This window comes from Chrysemys picta, chromosome 12, assembly GCF_011386835.1.
Source record: "Chrysemys picta bellii isolate R12L10 chromosome 12, ASM1138683v2, whole genome shotgun sequence".
Classification (NCBI taxonomy): domain Eukaryota; kingdom Metazoa; phylum Chordata; order Testudines; family Emydidae; genus Chrysemys; species Chrysemys picta.
Genome location: NC_088802.1, coordinates 42,311,306 through 42,336,395, shown reverse-complemented (window position 1 = coordinate 42,336,395; position 25,090 = coordinate 42,311,306). Strand labels below are relative to the sequence as shown.

Here is a 25,090-nt window from a genome sequence, read left to right as displayed (position 1 = left end):
ACTCAGTGAAACAGGTTCTTCTGTATAACCTAATGCTTGCTCCATAATGGCTTTTATTTGCCTATGCAGCTACTGCTCAGAACCTTACCTGAGAAACCAAACTCCATTCTGTGGACGATTTTAGATCCGATCCCCCTCAAAGGATCAACATACTGATTCAACATCCAGATTCTGTGTGCTCTGAGGGCCCCATTCCTGCCACAGCTCAGCCTTGTTGGCCTAGAGAGACAAGAAGCATGGAATAGAGGAATTGTGATCTTTCTGTCACTTCCTTTAGGTCTAGTATCAGGGGGTAGCCGTGTTAGTCTGTATCTACAAAAACAACAAGGAGCCTGGGGTCTGGGTGTTAACCATTGCCTTTTAAGCTGGGATCTATCAGTACAGAATGGAAGGGGGCGGGGAGAAAACTCTTTGGAGCGATCTGTGCAGCAGGAAGAGACTGCTCTCTGGTGTAGTGGAGCTCGACTCTGTTACCATTAGATGCAGGCTTTCAAGTACAGCTGAAGCCAGTTGCTCATTTTAGATTGACCGAGTGGTGATGTGATCCTCTTTCTGGTGACTGCCGGTAGTTTATTGGTATTAAAAAAAGGAAGAGCAAATTTTGCAAGTGAATCTTCATTCCAAAGCTGCTCACTTGATATCTAAAACAAATGGTCTTCCGTAGGCTGGCAGGGACTGTGAACTCTGCAGGGGGAGCGCATTCAGGGTCTGGAGGGAGTGCCTCTCTCTGCTTTGGCCAGTTGACCAGCAGTCTTGGCGTACTCTGAAGGGAGTCACATCTGGTCCTACTTGGCCAGAAGGATGCTGGCCGCAGTGCCCCTTCTGAAGGTTGAGAGCTGTGTAATGTAGAAGGGAAATGGTGGGAATTCCCAGGACTCCCCTTTTTGATAAGCAGCGGGAAGCTAACATCTGCTGTTGTAAACTCCTGTGCTGTGCTCTGGCCCATACTTCATGATCATACATTCCCATCCTCTTTGTGTGTTCTTTGTCCAGGTGGGAGTTTGCTGCAAAGTTCTGCTCCTGTAAATATCCCTGGGTCCCTTGGAAGTTCCGCCTCTTTTCACTCTGCCTCTCCTTCTCCACCGGTCAGCCTATCATCGCATTTCCTCCATCAGCCCCAGGGACACTTAAGCCAATCAGAAAACACATTCTTGGGGACATCAGCTTCTCATGGATCATTAGGTAAATGCACAGTGTGTGTGTTACATGTACATACGTGTCTATACCATGTAAGTATTTTCTTTTAAGTTAACTTTAATTTGAATGTCTTCTTTCAGTGTTGCCATTTATACCTCTCCTTCCCATAATAACAACAATACTGCAAGCTGCTTTACCAACATGTAATTAATGAATCTTCACAGCACTTCTGTGTTAGAGGGAGCAAATATCCCCATTCTACAGATAGAGAAATTGAAGAAGAAAGGTTAAGTGACTTGCCCAAGTTCACATAGCGCTAATGATGACTTGCTGAGGTGAGAACTTGGGAGTTCCTGGCTCCCCATCTTGTGCTCAAACAAATAGACTGCATCTCTTTCTGCTCAGAGCTTAGGGTGAGTGATTATAGCTTAAATCCTCAGCACAACAGAGCTGAGGTGGAGAAGGGAAGATGGTTTTAGGCTGCCTTCAGTTCGTGGGAACAAATGGAGGCTGGACTGGCCCTTGGAGTAATTAAGAGCATCCTCAAGCATACTGTAGAATATAAGAACATAAGAATGGCCGTACTGGGTCAGACCAAAGGTCCATCCATCCCAGTATCCTGTCTACCAACAGTGGCCAATGCCAGGTGCCCCAGAGGGAGTGAACCTAACAGGCAATGATCAAGTGATCTCTCTCCTGTCGTCCATCACCACCCTCTGACAAACAGAGACTAGGGACACCCTTCCTTACCCATCCTGGCTAGTAGCCATTAATGGACTTAATCTCCATGAATTTATCCAGTTCTTTTTTAAACCCTGTTATAGTCCTAGCCTTCACAATCTCCTCTGGCAAGGAGTTCCACAAGTTGACTGTGCGCTGTGTGAAGAAGAACTTCCTTATATTTGTTTTAAACCTGCTGCCCATTAATATGCCCAGCTGCAGTTCCCTTCACATTGTCATTCTATAACCTGGGCTCACCGAGTGCAGCAGTGCTCCAGCCACATTCCCTTCCATCCCTACCTCCCCTCCCAAAGGTGTGCCCCCTACACTGAGGGTGTGAGCGGCACAACACAGGCAGAATGGGGGAGCAGGATCTGTTAAGAACCCACAGATATTTCAAGAAATCAAATCATTTGATTGGCTGAATGTTATAGTGACTCTTTTGTTATCAATGTGTCTGACAACAACAGGGCTTCCTTTAGACAATAGTGAGAGCACTTATCAAACTTGGGAGATTTTTTAATTTTCAGTGCTAAATCTCAGCTAAATGCTTTGCTAATCTGTTGCTTCATGCATCTAACAACGCTGTGTCTCATATCTTGCAATCACATTCTTTGCTTGTTCAGAACAAGCCTTTTTGGTCTTGCTTGAACGGCTTATACCAATGGTCCCCAACCTTTTCCGGATGGCGGGCGCCGGACGACGAGCCACCGAGGACCGTGGCCGGTGGACAAGCATCTGCCGAAATGCTGCCGAGAAGCGGCAACGTCAAGCGGCATCGCTGCCGAAATTCCGCCAAAGTAGCATCATCAAGAGGCATCGTTGCTGAAATGCTGCTGAAAATCAGTGGCATTTCGGCGGCGACGCCTCTTGATGATGTTGTTTTTTGGCAGCATTTCGGCGGATGCTTGTCCACCGGCCAGTACGTGGGCACACATAGATGCCCCGGCGGGCGCCATGGCGCCCGCAGGCACCGCATTGGGGACCACTGGCTTATACAATGACATTAATGAGAAAAGACCTATCAGAAGGCAATGGTGTTTAATTACAGCTGGTTTTTATCATGGGAAAAGTCACAATTTCAGTAAGAAAAGGGAAACGTAACAGAAAACATTATTTTAATAAAGCTATACTTTCTATTTCAGCAGAAAAGTGTTGCATAGCTTGTATTATCTAACCACACAGAGTGCACCACACAGAGTGCAGAATCAGATAAATGGAATACAATTGCAAAATGCATTTAGTGATCTGAATTTTTTTTAAAAGCCAAATACATCTTAGAACACACTAGAGGAGTGGGGATAATTTGAGTCTTTTCAGCTTTTGCTAAGGTTTTTTGACATAGTAACTTACCGGTTTAGAATGTAGGACTTGTCCATACAGCTCATTGAATGCAGCCGAGATAGAATGCCTAGTGTGAAAAGTTATTATTTGTATTGTATTACTGTAGGGCCTAGGAGTCCTAGACATGGACCCAGAGTGCTAGCTGCTGTACAAACACAGAAAAGATGGTCTCTGCCCCAGGGAGCTTACAGTCCAAGACAAGAGACAACAGATGGAGCCAGACAGGCAGGGGAGTACAAGGAAACAATCAGACTTCATGGTCAGCATGATAGGCTGTGGTATCAGCACACCAGCAACCTAGTCATTGCCAAATTCCCTTTCAAGAAATCTAGAACAGTAATAAAAATAAAGCATTAAACTTCTGTAGGGCTCCCTTTTCCCCCACTACCAATCCTTTTGCTTTACCAGCAGGAGGGCAAATGGACAGACAGTCCCTCCCTAGAGGCAGGAGATGGGAGCTGTGGGAAGCCAGGGACAGTTTTTGAACCGGCATAACTATGTCGGTTGTGGGAATGAGCTATACCAGTTTAAGGCACTTTTCCACCATTATAATTGCATGTGCACTAGGGCATTGTGTTATTTTTATAATTTAGTTAAAGTGGTACAACATTCTAGTGTAGACAAGCCCTGAAAGAAGCAGTAGAGACCCCAAACTAATCAGTTTCTGCCACTGGGTTTGAGATGCCCAGCAAAGGTAACCAGCTTCTTGGTTCTTGAGTGCTGCTTCTGACTGAGATGCTCTCTGCATCTGGTCCGTATGCACTGGTTTATCTTAAATTTGGTCTTTAAATTAGTTTGAGTTAAACTGGTGCAGACCCCCTGTGTGGACACTCTTACATTGATTTAAACCTGACTTATATCAATTCTGCTTAATGCAGTTAGAAATTAAATTAAGATAAATCTATATAAGCCAGGTTTAAATTGATTTAAGAGTGTCCACACAGGGATTTGCCACTAAATCACTTCTAAACTACATCACTTTTAAACAACCCTTTCATTAAACTGGTGCAAGCTGGTGAGCAGACAAGGCCTGAGTACCCAGAGCTCTCTGCCTTGTGTGCACCAGTCATCCCGTAGCTTCTTGTTGATTCTAACCTGGATGAGGGCTGCAGAGGTTCATTCTGAGTAAAAACAGAGATTTTTTTATTGGCAAGACACAAATCCTGGATTCCATGACCAATGTGCGGCCTTGTTTATCATATATTTCCTTCCAATGTGTCACCCAAGGCCCTGAGTCCTACTGTGAGAGGGGAAATGGGTTTGAATATGCTAGGCAGGAATGTGGCTATAGCTAGATCACTGCCCTCTTAGTGCTCGAAGATGGCATGCGTGGCACTAATTTGCTTACTGTGGAATCCGAAGGAGAAGTCACACCTGACTTTGTCTACACAGGCAAACAAAGTGGGTGTTTGCAGTTAAGGTAGCGCAGCGGTTCTCAAACTGTGGGTTGAGATGCCCAATGACCCCATTTGAATGGGGTCACCCGGGTTGGCATTAGACTTACTGGAGCCCGGGGCCCAAGTCCGAGCCCCACCATCAGGGCCCAAGCCCCACCACCCGGGGCACAAGCCCAAACCTGATAGCTTCAGCCCTGGGCAGCGGAGCTCAGGCTTCAGCTTCAGCCTTGGGTGGCGGGGCTCAGGTTACAGGCCCAGGGCAGTGGGGCTTGCTCAGGCTCAGGCTTCAGTTCCCCCCTCTGGGGGTCATGTAGTAGTTTTTATTGTCAGAAGGGGATTGCGGTGCAATGAAGTTTGAGAACGGCTGAGCTAGCGTAACTAGGCTACAGCATGGCAAGCTGACATGATCTTGAGGGAGTTAAACTGTCTGTCACAGGTGCAAACGGGGGGGATTTCAGTTGGGGGAAGCTAACTTGATTGAAAAACTCCCCTTTAGAGCCTGTGTAGACAGAGCCACATTCAAGGGGAGCTTCTGTCTGGCGGCAGGAGACGTCAGTTCCCAAACTACACACTCAGCTACCTAAAAGTGTGAGACCTTCAGTATGTGAGCATTGCTGTCCCCAAATGGATGACTATCTCCTGAAGGAGTGAACTGGTTCCTAAAACAATCCTCTGCCTCCTAAACATTCACTGTGAGCCCTGGATTTCACAGGGGCAGGGAACAAGTGGGGAAACCTCCGACACCTGTGACATAACCCTCTCTGTCTCCTCGTGAAACAGGTTTAAATGGGATGAACAGCAGCATATGGGAGCACTTTGCTTCTGGGAGTTTTTCGCCCAGTACCTCACCTGCGTTTCTGTCAGGTCCAGGTGCTGCTGAGCTGACGAGACTGCGACAAGAACTGGATGAAGCCAACAGCACAATTAAGCAGTGGGAGGAGTCCTGGAAACAAGCCAAACAGGTACAATGCAGTTTGCAGGGGATGTGGCAACGGGATGTCAAGGCATAGCCAAAGAGGCATTTCAAACATAGAGATGATGTAAGGTGATGTAATTCAGAGCCTCTTAGAGCCAGAATCCCTTAGACCTCTTTACACCCACTTACCAATGAGTAAAGGAATGAGAGCTGGTGTACTTCATGTGCTTAGGAGCTGGAATGGTATAAGGCCTTGTCTACCCACTAAAGTTACACCAGTTTAACAAAAGGCACCATCTTAAACTGATTTAGTTAAAGTGGCACAAAAGTCTGTGTGGACACTTCGTATTTCAGTTTAAAGCAAGTTTATTTCATTTTAGCATAGTCAATTAGGAATCCGTTTAAGCTAAACTGAAAGCAGCCACTTTTAAACCGAAATAAGAATCTCCATACAGAGGCTCACAGCAGTTTAATTAAATTGGTGTAAAATCACACCTTAATTAAACCAGTGTAACTTTCCCATGTAGCCAAGGCCTTAGTTACTGCAGAGAGTAGCAATGATTTAACTTGCACTTTCTTACATCCTTCAGTTAGCCACTTGTTTTTGCTACACCTCTCCTTTGGTCTCTCAGCATTCAAGTTATGCCAGCGCACACACCACCTCGGAATCTGGCCCACTGACTTTAAGGGAGGGTAAACTTCATGTTGGCAAATTGGTGTGAATCTAAATAGGTAGATAAGTAAAAGGGAGTCTCAGGTAGTCTCGGATGCTGGCAGATTGTTTATACTGACTCTTTTTGCTCGGACTTACAGGCATGTGATGCTTGGAAGAAGGAAGCAGAGGAAGCGAACGATCGTGCCAGCACAGCCAACATGGAATGTGAGCTGGCCCGGGAGCAGAGGGAAGCCCTGGAGCTGCAAGTGAAGAAACTCCAGGAGGAGCTGGAGAGGATCCATGCTGGCCAGGACCCCCAGCTCCTGCGCTCATTCTCTGATCTAGAGACCCTCTCACTCTCCACACTGTACACCCTACAGAAACAGCTGCGCGCCAACCTGGAGAGAGTCGACAAGGTGAGCATGAGGGACCTTGGGGTGGGAGCATTTCGCTTACCTTTTACTTTCCAATTGGTCTGTAGAGATCTAAGGCCTTGTCTATCCAGCCAAAACAGAAGTTAGCAACTTTTTTGCTCAGCCTGAGTGAATATACTCAAATTGAGTTATAATCAGATTAAACAAATGCTGTAGCCCTGGTCTCTACAGCTACAGAGACCAGGGCTATAGCTAGAGTACAATTTTAAATCTAAGTAGGTCAGGGAATAGAACCTAAAAGTACCCAGGAACCCAGCGCTCAATACACCAGCCTGTGCTGCCTCACTTTCACTTCACAAAGCTGATGGGAATATACTCCACCGTGTGCAGGTTGGTGATGATTGTGTTTTGGTTTGTCCTCTCTTGCAGGCAGTATTTCAGATGCAATCAGTGAAATGTCTTAAGTGTCAGGAGGAGAACCGGGTGGTGTTACAGTGCCAACATGCCGTGCTGTGTGAAATGTGTGCCGAGGAGGGCGAATGCCCCATCTGCCATCCCAACAGGCCACACACTCTCCAATCGTGACCCTTCAAGGACACTTGGTTTCTCATATCACATAGAACTTTTTAACTTTATATATATATATATATAAAAAACAAAAATTAGTTGCAGAGCACTTTTTAATATTTTACATCCCCCATCTAAACTGCCCCTCTCCCACTCCCCACTAATTCTAACCGTTTAGGAACTTTGACAGCTGTTTTTAATACAGCGCAAAGGGCCATTTGAGAAGAGTCTGTGTTTTTCCTCTTTTCTATTTAGGATATAACAAATTTTTGACTATTTTGGGAGTTTTGGAGTTGGGGAGAGGGGCCTCCAGGTGCTTTCCAGAGTGAGGGTTGGACTCATGGCGGAGGAAGGAGATGAATTCCCATTGCTTGATCATGTCTTCAAACCTTTACTCTTTTACCAACCCAGCTTGTTAAAGCCATCCCCACTGACAGAAGCCCTGTTGGGTGTCTGCTGGGTTAGAGCTTTGCTCACTCAGATGCTTGCTGATCTCTGAATACACAAGAACTTTGCCTGTCCATTTAAACAACAAAGTTCACTTTTTAGAAGTTTTTTTTACACAATTTGTATATTTGTAAGAAAACAAGAAAAGGGAAAAAATACTGAAATTAAAGCAACTCAGGCCAGGCCAGGCCAGTGGCTAGTGTACATTGTAGGTATGCTTGGGGGTCCTGGGTTTGAGAGTCCTTAGAAATACTGCGCAGACGGCAAGCTAAGGCTAATCCATAGAAGGAAGGTGGAACCACAGGTTCCGGCTCTCCCCCGGTGGCGTCTTGTCGAGATGTATTTCAGCTTCAGGTCGGATGGTAGTCTGTGGACTTGCTTCATAATTGCTGATGCATGTGGAAGAGATTCCAGTTGGTGAGTGAGAATGTCAGGTTGGGAGATGAGCTGTGAGGTGATGACCCTACTTGAACTGACCAGATATTTCCTATGTCACTGCCTCAAGGATAACAGGGATCCCACAGCTCTGTGCTCTCCATGATTTTCTGGTGGGTGAAGGTGAAGCCTGAGCTGCTCCTGGGTTCTGAGGCAGGGATCAGAACCCAGGAAGTTTGTAATTTTTCTCTGCCAGTGCATCTGGTTAATATTTAGCACTTTCAGTAATGAATTCTCAGAAGATCTCTGGGAGGGGTTCTCCTTCCATGGGCAGAGCCATTGCTGTGCCATGGTATACAGAGGTATCCACACCAACCCACTTATTTCTGTGTCACTGTTGGGGTATTCAGCCCAAACAGGCAGGCAGTTCGCAGGACAATGATACATGCTCCGTCTGTTGTTCCCCAGCTGCACTCTTGCTACAGGTGCCACTAGTACTCATGCTGTTGACACAGCATTATGCCGGTGGCAACAAAATAATTTCCATCATGGAGCAAATCACTGCTCCATCTATTCCAGCCTTGAACAGTGGCCAATGCCAGAGGCTGCAGAGACACGTGTAAGTTCTTTCTTCCTGATCACAGCTGACCGCTTTATGCCCTGAAGCATGATATTTGATAACACTTGTGACTTTTAAACTTAGCAAGTGTAACTGCAGATACTGGTCTTATTCACATACATAACACTGATTCGAAACTTTACTAAAGCTAGTTTGCTCAGTAATGTCCAGTGGCAGAGAGTTCCACAGGGTAATTATACAGTTACTGGGATGAGATACCATGTCAGTTGAGAAAGGAAAAGAACTTTAATTTAAACTGGACATTGAAAATCCTCAAACCACCAACCATTGTGTACAAACATTCCTGGTGACTTGGTGGAGTTAGCAATAGAGTCTAACCTGCAGGTGTCTAGCAGACAGCAGCTGGACCTGGGGAGTGTAACAGGAAAGATATGGTGCCACCAAACTCAATCTCCTTCTGGTAATGGGGACAGAAGGGAAAGGAGGAACTCGGGTCCCATGAACACACTTCCTTTTCCAAGACATTCCTTTTCCTTGTTGCAAGGAAAATCTTCCGGTGTCCTTGGGCTCTCTCTCATTCTCCCACCTCCTGCTGTGCAGGTTCATCTCTTGGACATGTAGCTTTCTGCAAAGTCTGGCTGGATCCTTCTAGGGGATCTGACCTGCTGTGAGCACCATAGATCTTTACCTCCCAGCACCATCAGCAGGGGAGCTCATGCTACCTTCTACTTGTTCACTTGGGCTGGCATTGCAGTTTACTCCTAGGTTAGTATGGTGGGGAAGGAGAGAGGGGGGGACCTCCAGATTAGCCCTATACCAGCAACAAATGTTCAAGTTCATTGTTTCCCTCCAGGAAAAAAACAAAATGCCACTGGCCAGGACCCTGTCTAGTAGCTGAGCTTTTCTACAACCATTTCCTAAGTGTAAATTGACTTCTGATTTCAGGGGGAGGCAATAACCTGCTGGGTTCCCAACCAACTGGCCCACCAGGTCATTAATTGGTTTGTATTCTCTTTCGCAGTACGGGGCGGGCAGGTCCTGGGTCTCTCAGCTCTGAACAGACACTGCAAACAGGCTGACGTTAATGGGGCAAACTCCGCTCTCAAGTACAAATGCACGGCTCACAGTGTGTGCGTATCTGAGGCCTGATTTTGACACTGTTTTATTATTACCCATTTGTGGCTCAATCCTGCAGCATCTGCAGCGGCAAAACTCCCATCAGAGTCTCTCTTTCTTAAGCATTTTTAATGCACCTACTGCAGGCAGCCTCTAGACACTATAACACAAATTGAAAAGTATCCGTTCTGTCTGAAAGGACAGTAACCTCCATGTCTGGGAGTTTTACCTGCATTAAAAACTGCAGGAGTGGATCTTTAATCCCATCAGTGACTCCTGGTTCTGGGTGTTTGGGGCTAGTTTGCCCACCTTCCCCACCCTGGAAGTGCACCGGAAACCCCAGCAGCCCATGGTTGTTAATAGGAACAATTAAACTGTTACCAGAGACTTTCAAAGTATTTCGTATTTAATGCAAGGAAATAATTAGATTTGCTTCCATGATTCCATCCTTCCTCTGCAGGGAAGGGATTAATATGCATTCCCAGATGATCTCTAAGTGCAGCTCTGTGTAGTTGTTTCCCCCTCCTCCCCCCATTAACTTGTTTTTGGTAAAAATGCTTTTTTTCCATGTGTATTTTATTGCAACTAGCATCAATTTTTTAATTTTTTTTGTATGGAGCGATAATGCTGGGTGACTATTGTGGCTATGTTGTTTGGTTATAGCCTTTGAATGTCTGTGCCATGAGGTGGGACTGGTCTCAAAGGCCTGCAAACCTGCCTCAGTTTGATCTTAAGGAAAGATCATTTGTTAAAATGTATGAACATTCTTTTTTAAAAACAAATGAAAAACCACAAAAAAAGGGGGAAGGAAAAACCCAATGAAAATGCAATTTACTAAACTGTTTTGGTAACTAATGGAAAAATAATAGGAAATAAACTCTTGAATCAGGTCTGTAATATTTATAAGCTCTGAAGCTGATCAGCCCACGTGGCTACTGGATGGAAATTAGTTTGTAATGTTTGTTTTTGTTAACATTGTGGTTTATTACTCTCCTTGCTTCCTTCCTGTAGGATTGTCCATTGTGACCCTGTGCTCTTTGGACAAATCAGTTTGTCCAGAGAACTGGCTGCATAATTGCAACTGATTCCCACAGGGGAGGTTCTATGGATGTGTTCCCCTCTCCTCCCAAAGTAACATTGCCCATGATCAGCATACTCATGTCTGTCCCATTAGGATTTGGTAATTCCTCAGTAATGCAGAACTAGTTGGTCATGCTGGGGAGATCAGACTTTTCCCCATTGGCAGATTGCTTAGCCAAGTGGGGTACAAGAGAAATTCCAACCTAGAGAACTACATAGTTTGTCTTCTGAGCAAAACACAGTTTCTCTTTATCCTGAAGGACCAAAGAATCCAAATTGGAAAGAATCTAAATCCTCCCCCTCCCTGCCCTCAAATCCTGATTCTCCCCTGCCCCACACCAGTCCTAGCAGAACAGGTTGACTGGATTAGCACCAGGTGTGAAGTGTGACTCTCCTCCCCAATACAGTGTGTTTTGACTCTCTCTTTGTACACACAGTGACTTTTTCTCTCCTTCCTCTGGTCCTTTAACAAAGGCTTTTAAAATCTAGGTTTCTATGAATTTTTAATTGCTGCTCTTTCAAAACATGAAATATCTGAAATGTGAATGATTTCTTTTGCTCCAGATGGAACAGAGAAATTGATCTTTGTGTATTTGATAAATAATGTTGGGGCCCTTTTCTTGCTAGAAATTAGAAATAAAATAAGAGTGAGTTGGGGGGTGGGGGCAAAACAAAGGGTAAAGGCTCTGACTCTCTCTAGCAGCTGTTGACTTTACATCATCTGAGCCAGGTGATACCTGCGCGGAGCCACTGTGCTGCTCTTAAAGCAACAGAATTCTGTGGTCAGCTTTTGTGTGTTATAAAAGGGGGGCCTGCTGAAATATTGGTGCTAATGCATCCAGCCCCTCTAATGTATTGTCACATGCTGTGTATTTTGGAGCAGAAAAGTCCATAGTGTAATGAATGGAATAATTAAATCAGACCAAGGGGACCGTTCTATGGACTGAGTCACGTTAAAAGAAAAAAAAAAGTCTTAGTCAAAGTGGACAATTTCCAGCCCTTCTGAATTAGCAGCACAGTTGGCTGATGCTAAATAGATAGGGCATGTCTGGGAACACCCCCCCAGAGCTTCCACCCCTCCACACACAGTCCTTATTGGATAAGTAGCGTTGGAAGGGTTCATTAGAAACGCTGACCTCAATGACTAATTCTGCCTGCTTTGCAGTTTCCTAGCCATGAGTTGAGGGAAGGGAGTATTAATTGTGTTGTGAAACCACAGTATTCTTAAAGGTCAATAAACTTGTACTTTATTATGAAAAATATACAAGTCTGTCCACTTGAAACAGATGAATTAGAGCAACAATATTCTACATACATACTTACATATATATATATAAATGCTAGAAAATCTCCTTAGAGAATAGCTATGAGCCTGAGCATTTCTCCATGTTTGGGAGGCTACAGTGCATTTACATACCATGCTTAGATCATCTCCTGACCATAGGGATACCCAGCCAAACCCAAACTGTGGCAGAAAGGTATGTGGCATAGTAGTCAGGTGATACAGGGAAATGGCCCAACTAAGGAACACATGTTATCTTCCCCCAAAGGGATCTCTGCAGCTGTTCTCATACAGAAGGGGTTTATACTTTCCATACATCTCCAAAGCTTAATCTGAGCCACTAGCAAGGGCTTGCACAGTTCAGACAATGAAGAGAATTCCTCACCGTGTGAGGAAGAGTTTAACACTGAATGGACGCAGTAATTCATTGGTGTTCCACTAGCCACAGTTCATCCTCTTGTTCCCTCTTCCTCCTCCCAGAAGGCAGAATATTCTTACCAGTGTTTTCCTCTAGGATTATAATAATCCCTGGAGCATTGCAAACCGAAAATAGATGTTACTGGTGTCAAGAAAAGTATTGCAAAAGTGAAGTATTCCTGCAAATTAGTGACTGTGGATCAAAGATATCTATGGGGCTTCCCCACTCTGTAGCTTCCGATGTTAAAACAAAATAAATGCGTTAAACAATACACGCTACAGTAGATCTGGTGGCAGTTCTTGACCAATCTCTCTCTTGGACTTCCCGGAGAAGGAGCATTGGGAAGGAGCGTCCCTCAGTCTGTGTAGACGGTGGCAGAATGGTAATCCGTGGTGTGTACAATGTGTTGTTGATTCCATGTATAGACTGTGATTTCAGCTGTCGTTCTTTCTCGTATTCTGTAAATACGTGTTTTGGCTGTCGGAAACCTGGTTTAGACTCTTTTTCTAGGCAGAGTGAATTTGCATGTGGGGCTGGAAGAAATGCAATCTGTGTCACAGTTTCCAAGGGCAGGATGGATTTTCTAGAGGACAATAAATTTTTATTTTTTTGCTAATAAAAAAAACCCAAGCAGCTTGTGTGTGTATGTGCGCACAGTGCATCCGGGCAGTGGGGTGAACTTTCCGTGCGCCTTGGCCCTGCTCTTGGGAGCGAAAGAGTTCCTGAAATGAAGCCAATTACAGACCCAGCTCAGTGGGATACAGCGCTAAGAAAGGCTGGGTACCTCCCAGACAGCTCTGTAACTCACGTTCCTCCCCCAAAGAGTTTACAGTCAAGATGTAGCTATACGATAATATGTAACAGGGCGGAGACAGTCCCATCAGTGGAATGACTGAGCCACATGAGGCTCTTGGCAGGTGCCTCCAAACTAGCCAGATTTATGGGATTGGCTGAGAGATCAGGTCTCAAACTCCTTCTTCAAGAGGAATGAGACGTAGGGTGACCAGATGTCCCGATTTTATAGGGACAGTCCCGATATTTGGGACTTTGTCTTAGATAGGCTCCTATTACCCCCCACTCCCTGTCCCGATTTTTCACACTTGCTGTCTGGTCACCCTAATGAGACATAGCGCGGGTGAAGAAGCGGTCCCATGATATAATCAGTAAAAGTATCAAACGCAGTGTTAGAGCAGGACCCTGGGAGTGGGACCTTGGATCTGTTCCCAAATTTGCCACTGACTTTCTGTGTGAAATAGCATTAAAAGCATGGTGAGATCCTTGAATGAAAGGCACTATAAGGGTACATTGGTGGCGTGGAAGATGGCAGCTGTCACAGAGAGAGAATGAAGATCTTTGGAAAATGCATTTTTAAAACAGATGTCACTGGCCTTTGGATCAGGCCTTATGTGTGTTAGGAACTAGCTGGGGGCCCTGCAGCATCTATCCTGGCTCTGTGTGGGGCTGGAGGGGCTCATGCAGGGTTCCCATCCCCACCATGGTGTGTCGGGGGTTGGAGTGGGCCCATGTAGCCTCTCTGTTCCCCTGCCCCCCCAGTGCATTAGGGGCTGGAGTGTCTCGTGCAGCTTTCCCATACCCTTCCCCAGACTCTACCTTTTTTCTTATTCAAATGCCTCTTGTGCATTGAACTTTATTCTGCTGGAGCCATGCAAGAAAACACCCCGGGACAAACGGCCTGAGCCCAGCGCCTGAGTTCCCTTCAGGGCACTGCAAGTCAAAGACTTAACATTAGCTCACCAGCAGGCCACTTAGCTTGGGTGCTGGCACAGCACACCCTGAGCACGGGTGCTGCCCTGGATCTGGATTTCACGGCTGCTGTAATGAGAGCGGCTGATCAAGATTTGCCAAAGTCACTCATGGTTTTTGGTACCCAACTTGAGACACCCTAAGAAGGCTGACATTTTCAGGAAGCCCCAGGCTGTTTAAGATGCCTCTAATTTGCATCCAAAATTGTCTGTCACCTTGGGAAGGTCTTGCCTCTATTCCAATAGCCCACATTGCTCACGAAAGATCCTAGAGAGCTTCACTCACAAGACCCGTATGGCACCCTGAAAAGGCAGCCAGGTTGTCTCCGTGCTCTCTGCTGCCACTAGTATCAGTCACTGGTGGTCAGTTCAGTAGCTAATCTCTCTAAGAGGCATCCAGTCACTATGTGGCCAACTGCTCCCTCGTCCACCACGGCTGCGCCGCAGCAATCATTAATAACATTGTTTAATTACACCTTGTGTTCATCACCTACGCCGGCATGGGGGCTGTTACTAGGTGAACTGTTTGCAGGGGTTGGTAACAAGCCTGAGTAACAGGAAGGCCAAAAGACACCCGTCACCATTTCCACTTAGAGTGGGAGACCAATCTCCTGTGTCGTCCCAGCTCCCAACATTTTCTCCCAAGCCTTCTGAGTCAACGTGGCAAAATCCCTGCCAAAGCCATGCTCCTAGCGCGAGTTAGAGGACTAAAAATAACACTGCATGGCCTCTGCTGTAGCTCTGTGGTGGGTTCACCTCTTTCCTGGCCTGGAGTAGCTCCAAGGGCAATGTTATTTTTAAATGGTAATAAGTAGCTAAGGTTTTGCCACCTCTCAGCCACCAAACGTTTGGTTCTGCACCTCAGCAGCCCTGGCTCACTGTCAGGTTTCCAACAGGAACCGTTGGCATGGGCTGGAGTAAGTCATTAAGCGGCCGTAGCCGCCCGCTGACATCTGGCCCCAGCCCTGAGCGATGCTGTGACGAGGGCGCTGTCAGGCACGGTCACGCCTTGGCTGGCTGGTGAACCCCTTACAGCAGGTGTCAGTGCAAAAGAGTCGGCGAGTGGCCTTTGCTCGTGCCAAGGGCGGGGAGCTGCCTGGCCCTGGTACCGAACGGTGTGTTGCCCTGTGGGGCTCATCCCTGCATGGAGCCGAATGCCTTGGCTGGAGCAAAGGCGACTGCACAGCGTGTGCCATCAGCTATAGTGGCCTGCTGAATGGACGCCTCAGGGCGCGTCTCCTACAGGCAGCCACTGGCGCGGCCTCCCCTCCGCCACAACACAAGCCGCAGCGTCCAAAGCAGCGAGGGAGGGAATCCCCAAGAGGCAAGGGCTGCTTGTAGGGCAGGTCACGCCCACACGTAGGGTTGCCAACTTGAATCCCTGACAACCAAACACCCCCAGGCCCCGCCCCCATTTCGTCATTTGAGGCCCCCGCCCCACCTATCCCGTCCTGTCTCCACCCCCACCCCCCCACCCCCACCCCTCTCCACTCCGGCCGGGTCTCCACCAGCCTTGAGGACTCACCTGCAGAGCCAGGCTGGAAGGCGCTGATGCAGCGGCTGCCCAATTGGGACACAGCGGGGGGGAGGGGGGCAGTCCCCGGAGTGAGGGGCTGGGGCGGGAAAGGCGGGGCACAGCGGAGTGGGGCACAGGGAGGGCGGGTAGGGTCAGGCCCTGGAGGGGCGGGGGGGGGGGCGGAAATTAGTGCACAGCGGGGGAGAGGGGTGGTTCCCCAGAGCGCGAGGCCGGGAACTCGGGGTGCAGCGGGGTGGGGAGGGTCGGGCCCTGGAGCGAGGGTCCGGGCGGGGTGAGGGGAATTGGGGCACAGCAGGGGATGGGGTGGGGCGCGAGGGGCCGGACTGGAGAACTCGGGGTGCAGCGGGGTGGGGAGGGTCGGGCCCTGGAGCGAGGGGCCGGGCGGGGTGAGGGAAATTGGGGCACAGCAGGGGATGGGGTGGGGCGCGAGGGGCCGGACTGGAGAACTCGGGGTGCAGCGGGGTGGGGAGGGTCGGTCCCAGCCCTGGCGCGAGGGTCCGGGCGGGGTGAGGGAAATTGGGGCACAGCAGGGGATGGGGTGGGGCGCGAGGGGCCGGACTGGAGAACTCGGGGTGCAGCGGGGTGGGGAGGGTCGGTCCCAGCCCTGGCGCGAGGGTCGGGGTAATCGGGGCACAGCGGGGAAGTGGGTGCCCGTCCCTGGAGCGAGGGACTGGGTGTGTGTCCCCAGAGTGACGGGCTGGGGAAATCAGGGCACAGTTGGGGAGGGGGGGGCAATCACACAAGTTACAGTGCCCGCCTCCCTCTTCTCCCCGCGCCCCAGTAAGTGGGGGGGGGGGGGAGAGCAGCAGCTAGTTCCCCCCCCCCCCCCCCGGTGGCAGAGGCCCGTTACTGCAGGTACCCGGACGTCCCTTCTGTACCGGACAGGCTGGTCAAAAACCGGCCCCCCGGCAGCCCTGCCCAGGAGCGCCACCACAGGAGACTAATTACAGGGCTGAGCTTGTGCCCGTCAGCCAGCTCCGGGGTAGGCTGAGCACCACTCAGTGCTTTGTACTGCACCATCTGCCGGAGACAGGCAGGGCTCTGCCCAGGGGCCTCAAGCAGTGCCCCGTGTTGGCTCCTCCCCCCCAGGCGCTGCATTGGCAGCTGGGGCTGACACCCCCCTACCCCACCTGGCACTTTACTAATGGGGAGCAGATTCCTGGCAGGAGCAAGGAAAGTGGTTTTCAGCTTTTGTGACAGCACTGACTGGTTAAACCCCAGGGTTCATGGGGGAGCATGGGGGGGGGGCAGCAGGCCAAACTGGGGGTGTCTGGTACCCTAGAAACAACAAGTCTGCACCAGAGCAGAGGCCTAAGTAATCTGCTCCCACTGCTGGCCTGTACCTGTATTTCAGGGTACCTACATAGGCCCCGATGCAATAGGCTCATAGGCTTCTGCCCAGGATTGGGGGAGAGGCGTGTACAGGGAATTTGCTGTTGCCCACCCCCCCTCCCAAGCTATGTATTTTAGCATGCCCCCCCCCCCCGCCATATGGGTTCTAGCTGTTCCATGCAGCACTTCAACATCACAGGAAGCCTGATTCTGCCCTTGCCCCCACTGAGACAATAGTTGCACTGATGCAGGTGGGAGGCACCTCAAGCCCTGCGTTTGTGGCAGGCTGACCCTGACCGAGGCCTGGGGCATCGCGCTGTGGTGGTGTAGGTGCAAGGAGCTGGCTGCCGCTGCGTTTCGCCTGACCTACAGGAGTGGGTTAAGGACTCAGATCTGCTGCCCAGAGTGTGGGCTCCCCTGCCCAGCACAGAGCTGCCTGCAGGGGGCAGAGTGGGACTGGCACTAGTGGGGCAGGGGGCACACCTAGTACTTGGTGGAACAGCAATAGCCTACCCTGCATAGGGTCAGGCTCAGGGAGCTGCTTTTACAGCTCCCACCTCCTCATCACAGCCACGCAGCCCCCCCACCCCAGGACACGAGCTGCTCGGCCTCAGGACTTGCAGGGTGTGCTCATGGCTGCCTGGAGCAGGGAAGGCAGATCACTGTCTCTGTGCTGCAGCTCCTGTCCCCCAGCCTCTGGAAGCGAGCGCAGGGCAGCGGCAGCCTCCATCTCCGAAGCCAGTGGGGTGTTGGATGAGTTTGGGCTTAGGTCTCTCAGGCCTGTAACCAAACAGGCTTCGCTGCGGTGTGGCAGCTGTGTGGGAAAGAACCGCCCCCGATCACTGGTGCTGCTTGAAAATGTGCCTCCCGCCAAACATGCCCGTGGTACACAATGGAACCGTTTGGCAGGAACCCAGCAGGCTAGTCAATGTTTGCGGAAAAGTTAACAAAACCCTGTGGCAGCATTTTGAATCGTCTGTGCTGAACTAGGTTAGAGTTTGTTTTAAATAAATGTAAAAGTCAAAATTACACTACCACAATGAAGTGCTTGGACCATATAGAAATAAAACATGTCCATAGGGGTGGGGTGGGGTGCTGAGGTAGGTTTCTGGATGGTTGGGTTGATAGTTCCTAAATAGAATTTGTCAGAACTGTTGTGAGCACTTTGATTCGGGACAAAAGGAAACATCAAAATGTCAGCCTAGCCCAGGGAATGGAAATTCTCCCGTTTCTCCCACCCTTGACCTGGCTAGTCATTTTAGCACCCATCCCTGCTCTGCTTATGCATCACATACTTGTGTATATAATTTTGTCCCCCCAGCAGCAGAGAGTTCCACAGGTTAACTGGAGGCTGTTTCCTCTTTATTGCTTTTACTTTTGTTGAACCATTGATCTGCAATCACAAACTTATTCCCTTACAGTCCTTGCATCAGTTACCGTACAGCGGGGGGTTAGCTGTTAAAGGGCTGTAGCTTTGTTTTAAATAAGAATAGCTTATTTGTGAGAACCTTAAAGTAGGCTTAGCTGGAGTGCCCCACTTCCCTAGTGAGTACAGAATGGAGCAGCCCAAAGCCACGCTGATGCAGGGACTTACGCGTGGGCCATGTCTGGAGTGACAACAGTGAGCACGTGTAGCACCACACCCTGCCAGGTAGTGCGAGCCTCCTGGGACGAAAGGAGAGCAGAGGCTCCGTGAATCTGGGCCATTACGACGACTCCTCCCACCTCTCGGTCGCTCTGGCGTTGACCCAGTTGCCTGCCATCACCGGATGAAGGTAGGGGTGAAAGTGGGCCGGTATGGTGTACCGGTAAAAAGTGGCCACCAGTACTGCTGCGGCAAAGGACCCTGCTTAAAGCGCTGCAGAAGGGACAAAAGCAGCAGCTGCCCCGGGGCCAGCGATTTAAAAGCTCAGTATGGTACCTACTTTTCCTTGTAGCAGAGAGGGGAAGCTATCCAATGAGATGAACACTCCCCCCCCCCAGTATTTCCACTATGAGACGTTTAGTTATTTGTAACAGTAACTAAAACATGGGAGAGAAGTAGGCCTGGGCACGGTCCCTTTAAGGCAAAGGGCGCAGGGCGCCGGCTCTGCACCTGCCTGCAGCAGCTGAGCAGACCACAGATGTCCCAGGCCCTGGCCCCAAGCCGAGGGCCCAGCCCTTGCCCAGAGCCGGGGTCTGGGTTTGATGAATTCAAGGGGGCGCTGTTCTGCAGCAGGAGCGCTAGTGATTTCCCCACTGTGGCTGCCGCAGGAGCTGCACGAGGACACAGTCCTGCGCTTACCCTTGACAGCAGCTCTCCCCTTCCCATCCTTTCAGCTCTGCTCCCTCCAGCACTAGTGAAGTCTTGCACGCTCCGTGCGGCTTAGACAGCAGCTCCCCAATGGCGTTGGTTGCAGCTTTTTTTTGGCCTCTCCCCATTTTCCCCTCCTGCACCACCTGGAGAGCAGAGTACAGCATGGCCTGCGGGGAACGCAGCCGGGGCACATCGCACACCCTGCTGGCACCTGACAAGCTGCTGCCAACTAGCCAAGGTTGCTGATGCTGGGTTGTGATGGGAAGCAGCACAGGGCTCCCCCCATCCTCGGCCTGAAGCCAGGTCAATTCCACAAACAGCTGGGACCAGAGACTGCCGCAGCCTAGCTTCACCCCCCAGGGTCCTCCTCGGCGGGAGCCTCTTTGCTGCCAAGGGAGCTGGGATTGGATGGAGTTCTTTGCAACTGGCGTGGTGGTTTGGACCCTGCTACTGGGGCTGAGGCCTGCTCCCCTCTGGCCCGGTTCCTGCCCGGCTGTCATCACGCACTCTCCTTGGACTGCTTCGCCCGCTGCTTGCGCAGCTTCACAAAGGCCTGTGCCTCCTTGTCCCCTTTTCTGGACTCCAGCAGCTTCAGGAGTGGGTCCCCTGCGGTGAGGCGAGAGAGGCAGGGGTTAGAAAGAAGGGGAGCAGAGAGACTTCTTCTTCCCCTTTCCAGCCCTTCTTCTTCCCCTTTCCAGGGAAGCATCCATCCTAGGAAACCCACATTCAGCCCCCACGGCTGATTCCAAGCGACAGCAAAGCACATGGCTGAGGGGGCTACAGCTTCAGCTGTAGCAGAGTTCGGGGCCGAGCCGAGAGCTACAGCTGCCCTAAAGTGACACTAGAGCACAGACTATGGTGTGCTCAGGGGTGGGCCCCTGCATGCCCCATCTGCAATGGGCCCCCACTATCAGAAAGCAGAGACATGTCTAAGTCCCTCCCCACAGGCCGGCACAGAGCTGGGTCCATGCCCCAAGGCTCAGTATAACAGGGCACTAGCATAGATCCGAGGTGAGCACCCTGCCACAGGAGAAGGGCTCGCGACTGGATTGTCTGGTGGCACAGCTGGGGACGCCAAGCACAGAGAGGTTAAGTCACTGGCCCAAGATGGCACAGCGAGGGAAGCAGCTTCAGGGAGGGGAGGGCAGGGGAGCATCTGGAGACAAAGACAAGGCTACCAGTGGGTTTGGGGTGCATCAGCGGTAACCGGGTCTGGGACACCCGGGCTGGGTCAGCCGCTTCCTCGTCTCCGGTCAGTCCTGGCACGTTGCAGAGGGGGAAAAAGGCTTCTCCTTCCAGGTCGTTGGCTCCCACCTTGTCGTAGTCGAACACTGTGAGCAGCAGGCAGGCGCCGGCCTGCTGGCATTTCTCGGGAGGGACCAGACTGCAGAGAAGAGAGACAGGCACAGGCCTTCTCAGGCACAGGGCAGCCCACCCGCCAGGAGCAACAGGCAGAGACTTGATTGCCCTTAGCATCAGGGCAGAGGAAGCCAAACAGGAATTATTTATAGTGCCAGAGCACCAGTGCGCTCGGTGCGCTACAAACCCAGACATCCCTGCCCCCAAGGGCTTCCAATTGGAGTAGTTATAGCGAGCAGGTAGGGCCTTGCTGCCGGTCACAGCTTCAGCGTGAGTGACTTGCCTATGGCTGGAGAACCCGGGGGGGTCCTGTGCTTTATAAACCCACCTGTGAATAAGCAGGGGCTGGCCGGTAATCAGGAGAGAACAAATGAACCCCATGCTCAGTATCGGCTCTGCTCCAGTACTCACAGCACTGGGTATTTCCCATTTGGTTCAATGTGCCCTCCCGAACCTCACCCCTCTAATTTTCGTGCTGATTTGGTTTAGTGCCCCCTGTCTCCCCGACCCCCTCTCAGCAGGCAGCCAAGGGCGTGGAGCCGCTCAGGCAGGCAGCCCCAGCATTCCACATTAGCAGATGTTGGCCTGGCCCCACCAAGAGACAGAAAAGCACTGTGCGTATGTTTCATTTCAGCTGCCAGGGAAGGCCCAGCGCTCTGCTCCAGGCCAGGCTGGGCTCGCCCTACCCAGTGGGGCTTTGCACACACAAGCCTGAGTTTTAGCCCTCCTAAACTGTGACTGCACTAAGCACATCTGGAGCGCATGCGGCTCTCTTCCCAGAAGGCCCCAGTGCAGGATCTGCCCCCCTGGTGAGCAGAGGCGCAAGCAGACCCTGTTGGGAAGGGAAGGTCTGGCCACTGGGGAGCAGGCGATGGGACGCAGCCAGGATGGCTGCTCATACATACAATTCAAAGGCCTCGTCGAACAGTGGGTGGAGCTCGTTCTTCCAGCACTGGGTATTGCGCGCCACCACCTCGGGGAACTCGTGTCGCGGCTCCAGGGTCAGCTGGACAAAGGGGTCGCTGGAGCCTAGGGGGGCGGAGGAGAGACTGAGAGAGAGCACAAGGCTGCCAGGGGATCCCCTCGCTCCCAAGGAGCAGTGCTCATAGACTCATAGACTTTAAGGTCAGAAGGGACCATTATGATCATCTGGTCTGACCCCCTGTATGCTGCAGGCCATAAAACCGTCCCTACCCCTTCCCTGGACTCTGCTGTTGAAGTCCCCAATCCTGTGTTTTAGTGACTTCAATCAGCAGAGACCCTCCTGCTAGTGATCCCTGCCCCATGCTGCGGAGGAAGGCGAAAAACCTCCAGAGGCTCAGCCAATTTACCCTGGAGGAAAATTCCTTCCCGACCCCAAATATGGCGATCAGTAAGAACCCGAGCATATAGGCAAGAGTCTCTAGCCTGACCCCTGTTAGCCATTATACTATTTACCTACCATTGCTTGGTATTCCTTGACTACTATATTTCACCATTAAACCATTCCCTCCATAAACTTATCTAACTTAATCTTAAAACCAGACAGGTCCGTCGCCCCCACCGTTTCCCTCGGATTGTTTCTTCTGCTGCTGGGATTGTTTCTTCTGCACTGGTGTGGCAAAGCCACGCAATAGCAGCTTTGCGCCCTCCCTCCCTCCCACACCATGGATCTAACCTCCAAGGGCGCTCGGGGGCTACAACTAGGGGGCAGAGTGCGGGATTGATTCTCTGGGGCTTCTGCAGCACAAGAGTTTCCGGTCTGAAGGTCAGTTTCCCCTCCACGAACCCCGCTGGGGGCACATGTCCCCACGGCTTCTGGATTCTTCCAATCAATGGGCTAAACCTGGCTATGTGGGATTATCAGCTAACGGGGCTGCCACTGCGGTCAGGTGAAGTAGCAGTGACCTCTCCTGGACGGCTGCATGAATTACAGTCTGTTTCCTAGAGATCACCCCAGATTATCCAGGCCAGGTAAGAGGGGATGTGTGCACGTGGCTCTGGAGTATGCTAGTCTGATGCCACCCCCCCTGCTGTATGTGCACCCCACACGTTACCTGGAGTGGAGACAAACAGGGATCGGTTCTATGAAGTGAGCCAGACCCCCTGCTTAATCTGCTGGGCTCTGTGCTGAGCTCCGGGCATATGTTGCAGATAACAGGGGATTTCACGGGTCATGACCAGACTAACTTCCCTGGGGTATCGGGCTCACAACTCAGCGCTGTGCACAGCTGACCGCAAAGGGACCCCTCTAGGCCATGTGCCAATGCTTTCGTCATTGCGCAGACAGTGCTCTCCCATACCCTGGAGCCACCGGCTGCATGCACCAGCTCTGATGCTGTGCAGGACACAAGCGGCACCTTGGTGCTGACTGTTTCCGCGGCCCACGGGCTCTCACCGTTCGAGTCCAGCGGGATGAGGTTGACAGCGTTGAGCACTTCAACGCGGAGCTTTTGTTCCGAGGGGCGGTAAAGAGCTTTAATGGTCACTGCACCGTACTTCTCGGAGCGGATCTCCAGCTGGGACGCGAGGAGCAGAACAGAAACAAGAGTTCGCCGGTTACGTGAATCACTGGTGCTGCCAAGGGGTGAGCATAAGAGGTGCATTATCGGGGTACAGCACCCAGAGCCGGCATCACCACGAGAAAGAGATCCCGACATGTCTGTACTGGGGTTAGGTACGTGAAAGGTGGACATGGGAGCGACTCTCCTCTCCCGTCTCATCTGCTAAACTCCCAATCACCTGTCCTTCCCCGTCACCCCACCCTCTCCCTCAGGATGGCAAAGTAGCACTTTCTCCATCCCCAGTGGATCCTGCCATCCTGCACTGTGGGAGCAGAGGACAAGAATAAAACACACATGCTGGCCAACAAAGGAGGGTCCCAGAGTCCTGGTTCCACTTGCTTGTCTATACTGCAGTTTTATAGCCCCACAGCCTGGGCCCGTGAGCCCGAGTCAGCTGAGACGGGCCAGCCACAGGTGTTTTATTGCAGTGTAACAGGAGAATAACATGGTCAGGCCCAGCATATACAAGGAAATACAAACAGAAGGGGCGTGTTTTGTAAAGGGACCGTTCAATGCAACAAAATAAGTTTACTCACAATCACAGGACTGCAGGCTGGTAACCTGCTGCTTTATTTAACTGAATCACAACTGGGGGTGGGGGGAGGATTCCCACTGACTAAAAAGGAAGTGGGTGGGTGGGTGTGATGCATGGCTCCATCCCATAATTCACTAGGTAGCCCAGTTAACCCTACAATGACCACTTTCCTACCTGTGACTATGGAGGAGTGAAGTGAGGGGACAACCCAATGGGGGTGGGCAAGGTAATGGGGCTTTATTGGGAAGGGCCAGGCCAGGCTCAGCACGCTCTCACCTGCTCTCGGATTCTCTCGCTGAAGTATTTCTGGATGAGTTTTCTGCTCGTGGTGGAGCGGAGCTTCAGCCCTTCCTCCAAATCCTGAGAGAACGGGGGTGGGTGAGAGGAGAAACACATCCAGTCAGACACTCAGGCCAGCACATACGCACATGCCAGCAGAGATCAGCACTCACATCCGCACTCTCAGACCTGAACTCGAACCCCGAAGTCCCCGAGAGGGAGAGCAGCAGCAGTGAGAAGCCACCAGGAAGTTTAGGCCGGGAAGGGATCAAGGGGCAGTCTCTTCCCATGACCGTGCCAACCTCTGCAGGAGCAGACAGTCCCTGGGAGCCTTAGCAGGCTCATTGGCGCTTGCCCCACCACTGCCACCTTGGGAACATTTCAGTGGAAACATTCTAACATGAGCATCTGAAGAAGTGAGGTTCTTACCCACGAAAGCTTATGCTCCCAATACTTCTGTTAGTCTTAAAGGTGCCACTGGACCCTCTGTTGCTTTTTACAGTTTCAGACTAACACGGCTACCCCTCTGATACTATTCTAACATGAGAATGGCCATACTGGGTCAGACCAATGGTCCATCTAGCCCAGTATCCTGTCTTCCAACAGTGGCCTGTGCCAGGCACTTCAAAGGGAATGAACAGAACAAACAGTCGAGTGATGCATCCACGGTCATCCAATCCCACTTCTGGCAGTTGGAGCTTTAGGGACACCCAGAGCGTGGGGTTGCATCCTTGACCATCTTGGCTAATAGCCATTGATGGACCTACCCTCCATGAACTTTTTTGAACCTCATCACAGCCTTCCCGGCAAGTTCCACAGGGCGACTGTGCATTGTGTGAAGAGGTACTTCCTTTTGTTTGTTTTAAACCTGCTGCATACTGATATCATAGGGTGACCCCTGGTTTTTGTGTTATGTGAAGGGTAAATAACACTTCCTTATTCACTTTCTCCACACCAGTCATGATTGTATAGACCTCAAACATATCCCACTTTAGTTGTCTCTTATCTAAGCTGAACAGTCCCAATATTTAATCTCTC

The 25,090-nt window shown here is 50.6% G+C and overlaps 2 protein-coding genes across 7 annotated transcripts in view; one reads left to right on the top strand and one right to left on the bottom strand.

The window, feature by feature from the left end:
* UNK (unk zinc finger) overlaps nt 1-13,041 on the top strand; it is a 61,486-nt gene extending 48,445 nt beyond the window's left edge. For 4 of the 5 annotated variants that reach the window (XM_008163896.4, XM_008163892.4, XM_024101753.3 and 1 more), the window contains 4 exons: nt 994-1,182; nt 5,379-5,560; nt 6,328-6,585; nt 6,973-13,041. In XM_008163896.4, coding sequence (XP_008162118.1) covers nt 994-1,182; nt 5,379-5,560; nt 6,328-6,585; nt 6,973-7,128 — 785 coding nt within the window. In that variant the 3' untranslated portion in view covers nt 7,129-13,041. The remainder of the gene's footprint in view (nt 1-993; nt 1,183-5,378; nt 5,561-6,327; nt 6,586-6,972) is intronic. The other variant, XM_008163894.4, reaches the window with a different exon arrangement.
* Nucleotides 13,042-18,380: 5,339 nt separating this feature from the next.
* Nucleotides 18,381-25,090, bottom strand: part of UNC13D (unc-13 homolog D) — a 46,628-nt gene continuing 39,918 nt past the window's right edge. For both annotated transcript variants that reach the window (XM_065562746.1, XM_065562745.1), the window contains 5 exons: nt 24,050-24,133; nt 23,073-23,193; nt 21,601-21,724; nt 20,515-20,720; nt 18,381-19,942 (listed from right to left, as the gene is read on the bottom strand). In XM_065562746.1, the coding sequence (XP_065418818.1) occupies nt 19,836-19,942; nt 20,515-20,720; nt 21,601-21,724; nt 23,073-23,193; nt 24,050-24,133 (642 nt within the window). In that variant the 3' untranslated portion in view covers nt 18,381-19,835. The remainder of the gene's footprint in view (nt 19,943-20,514; nt 20,721-21,600; nt 21,725-23,072; nt 23,194-24,049; nt 24,134-25,090) is intronic.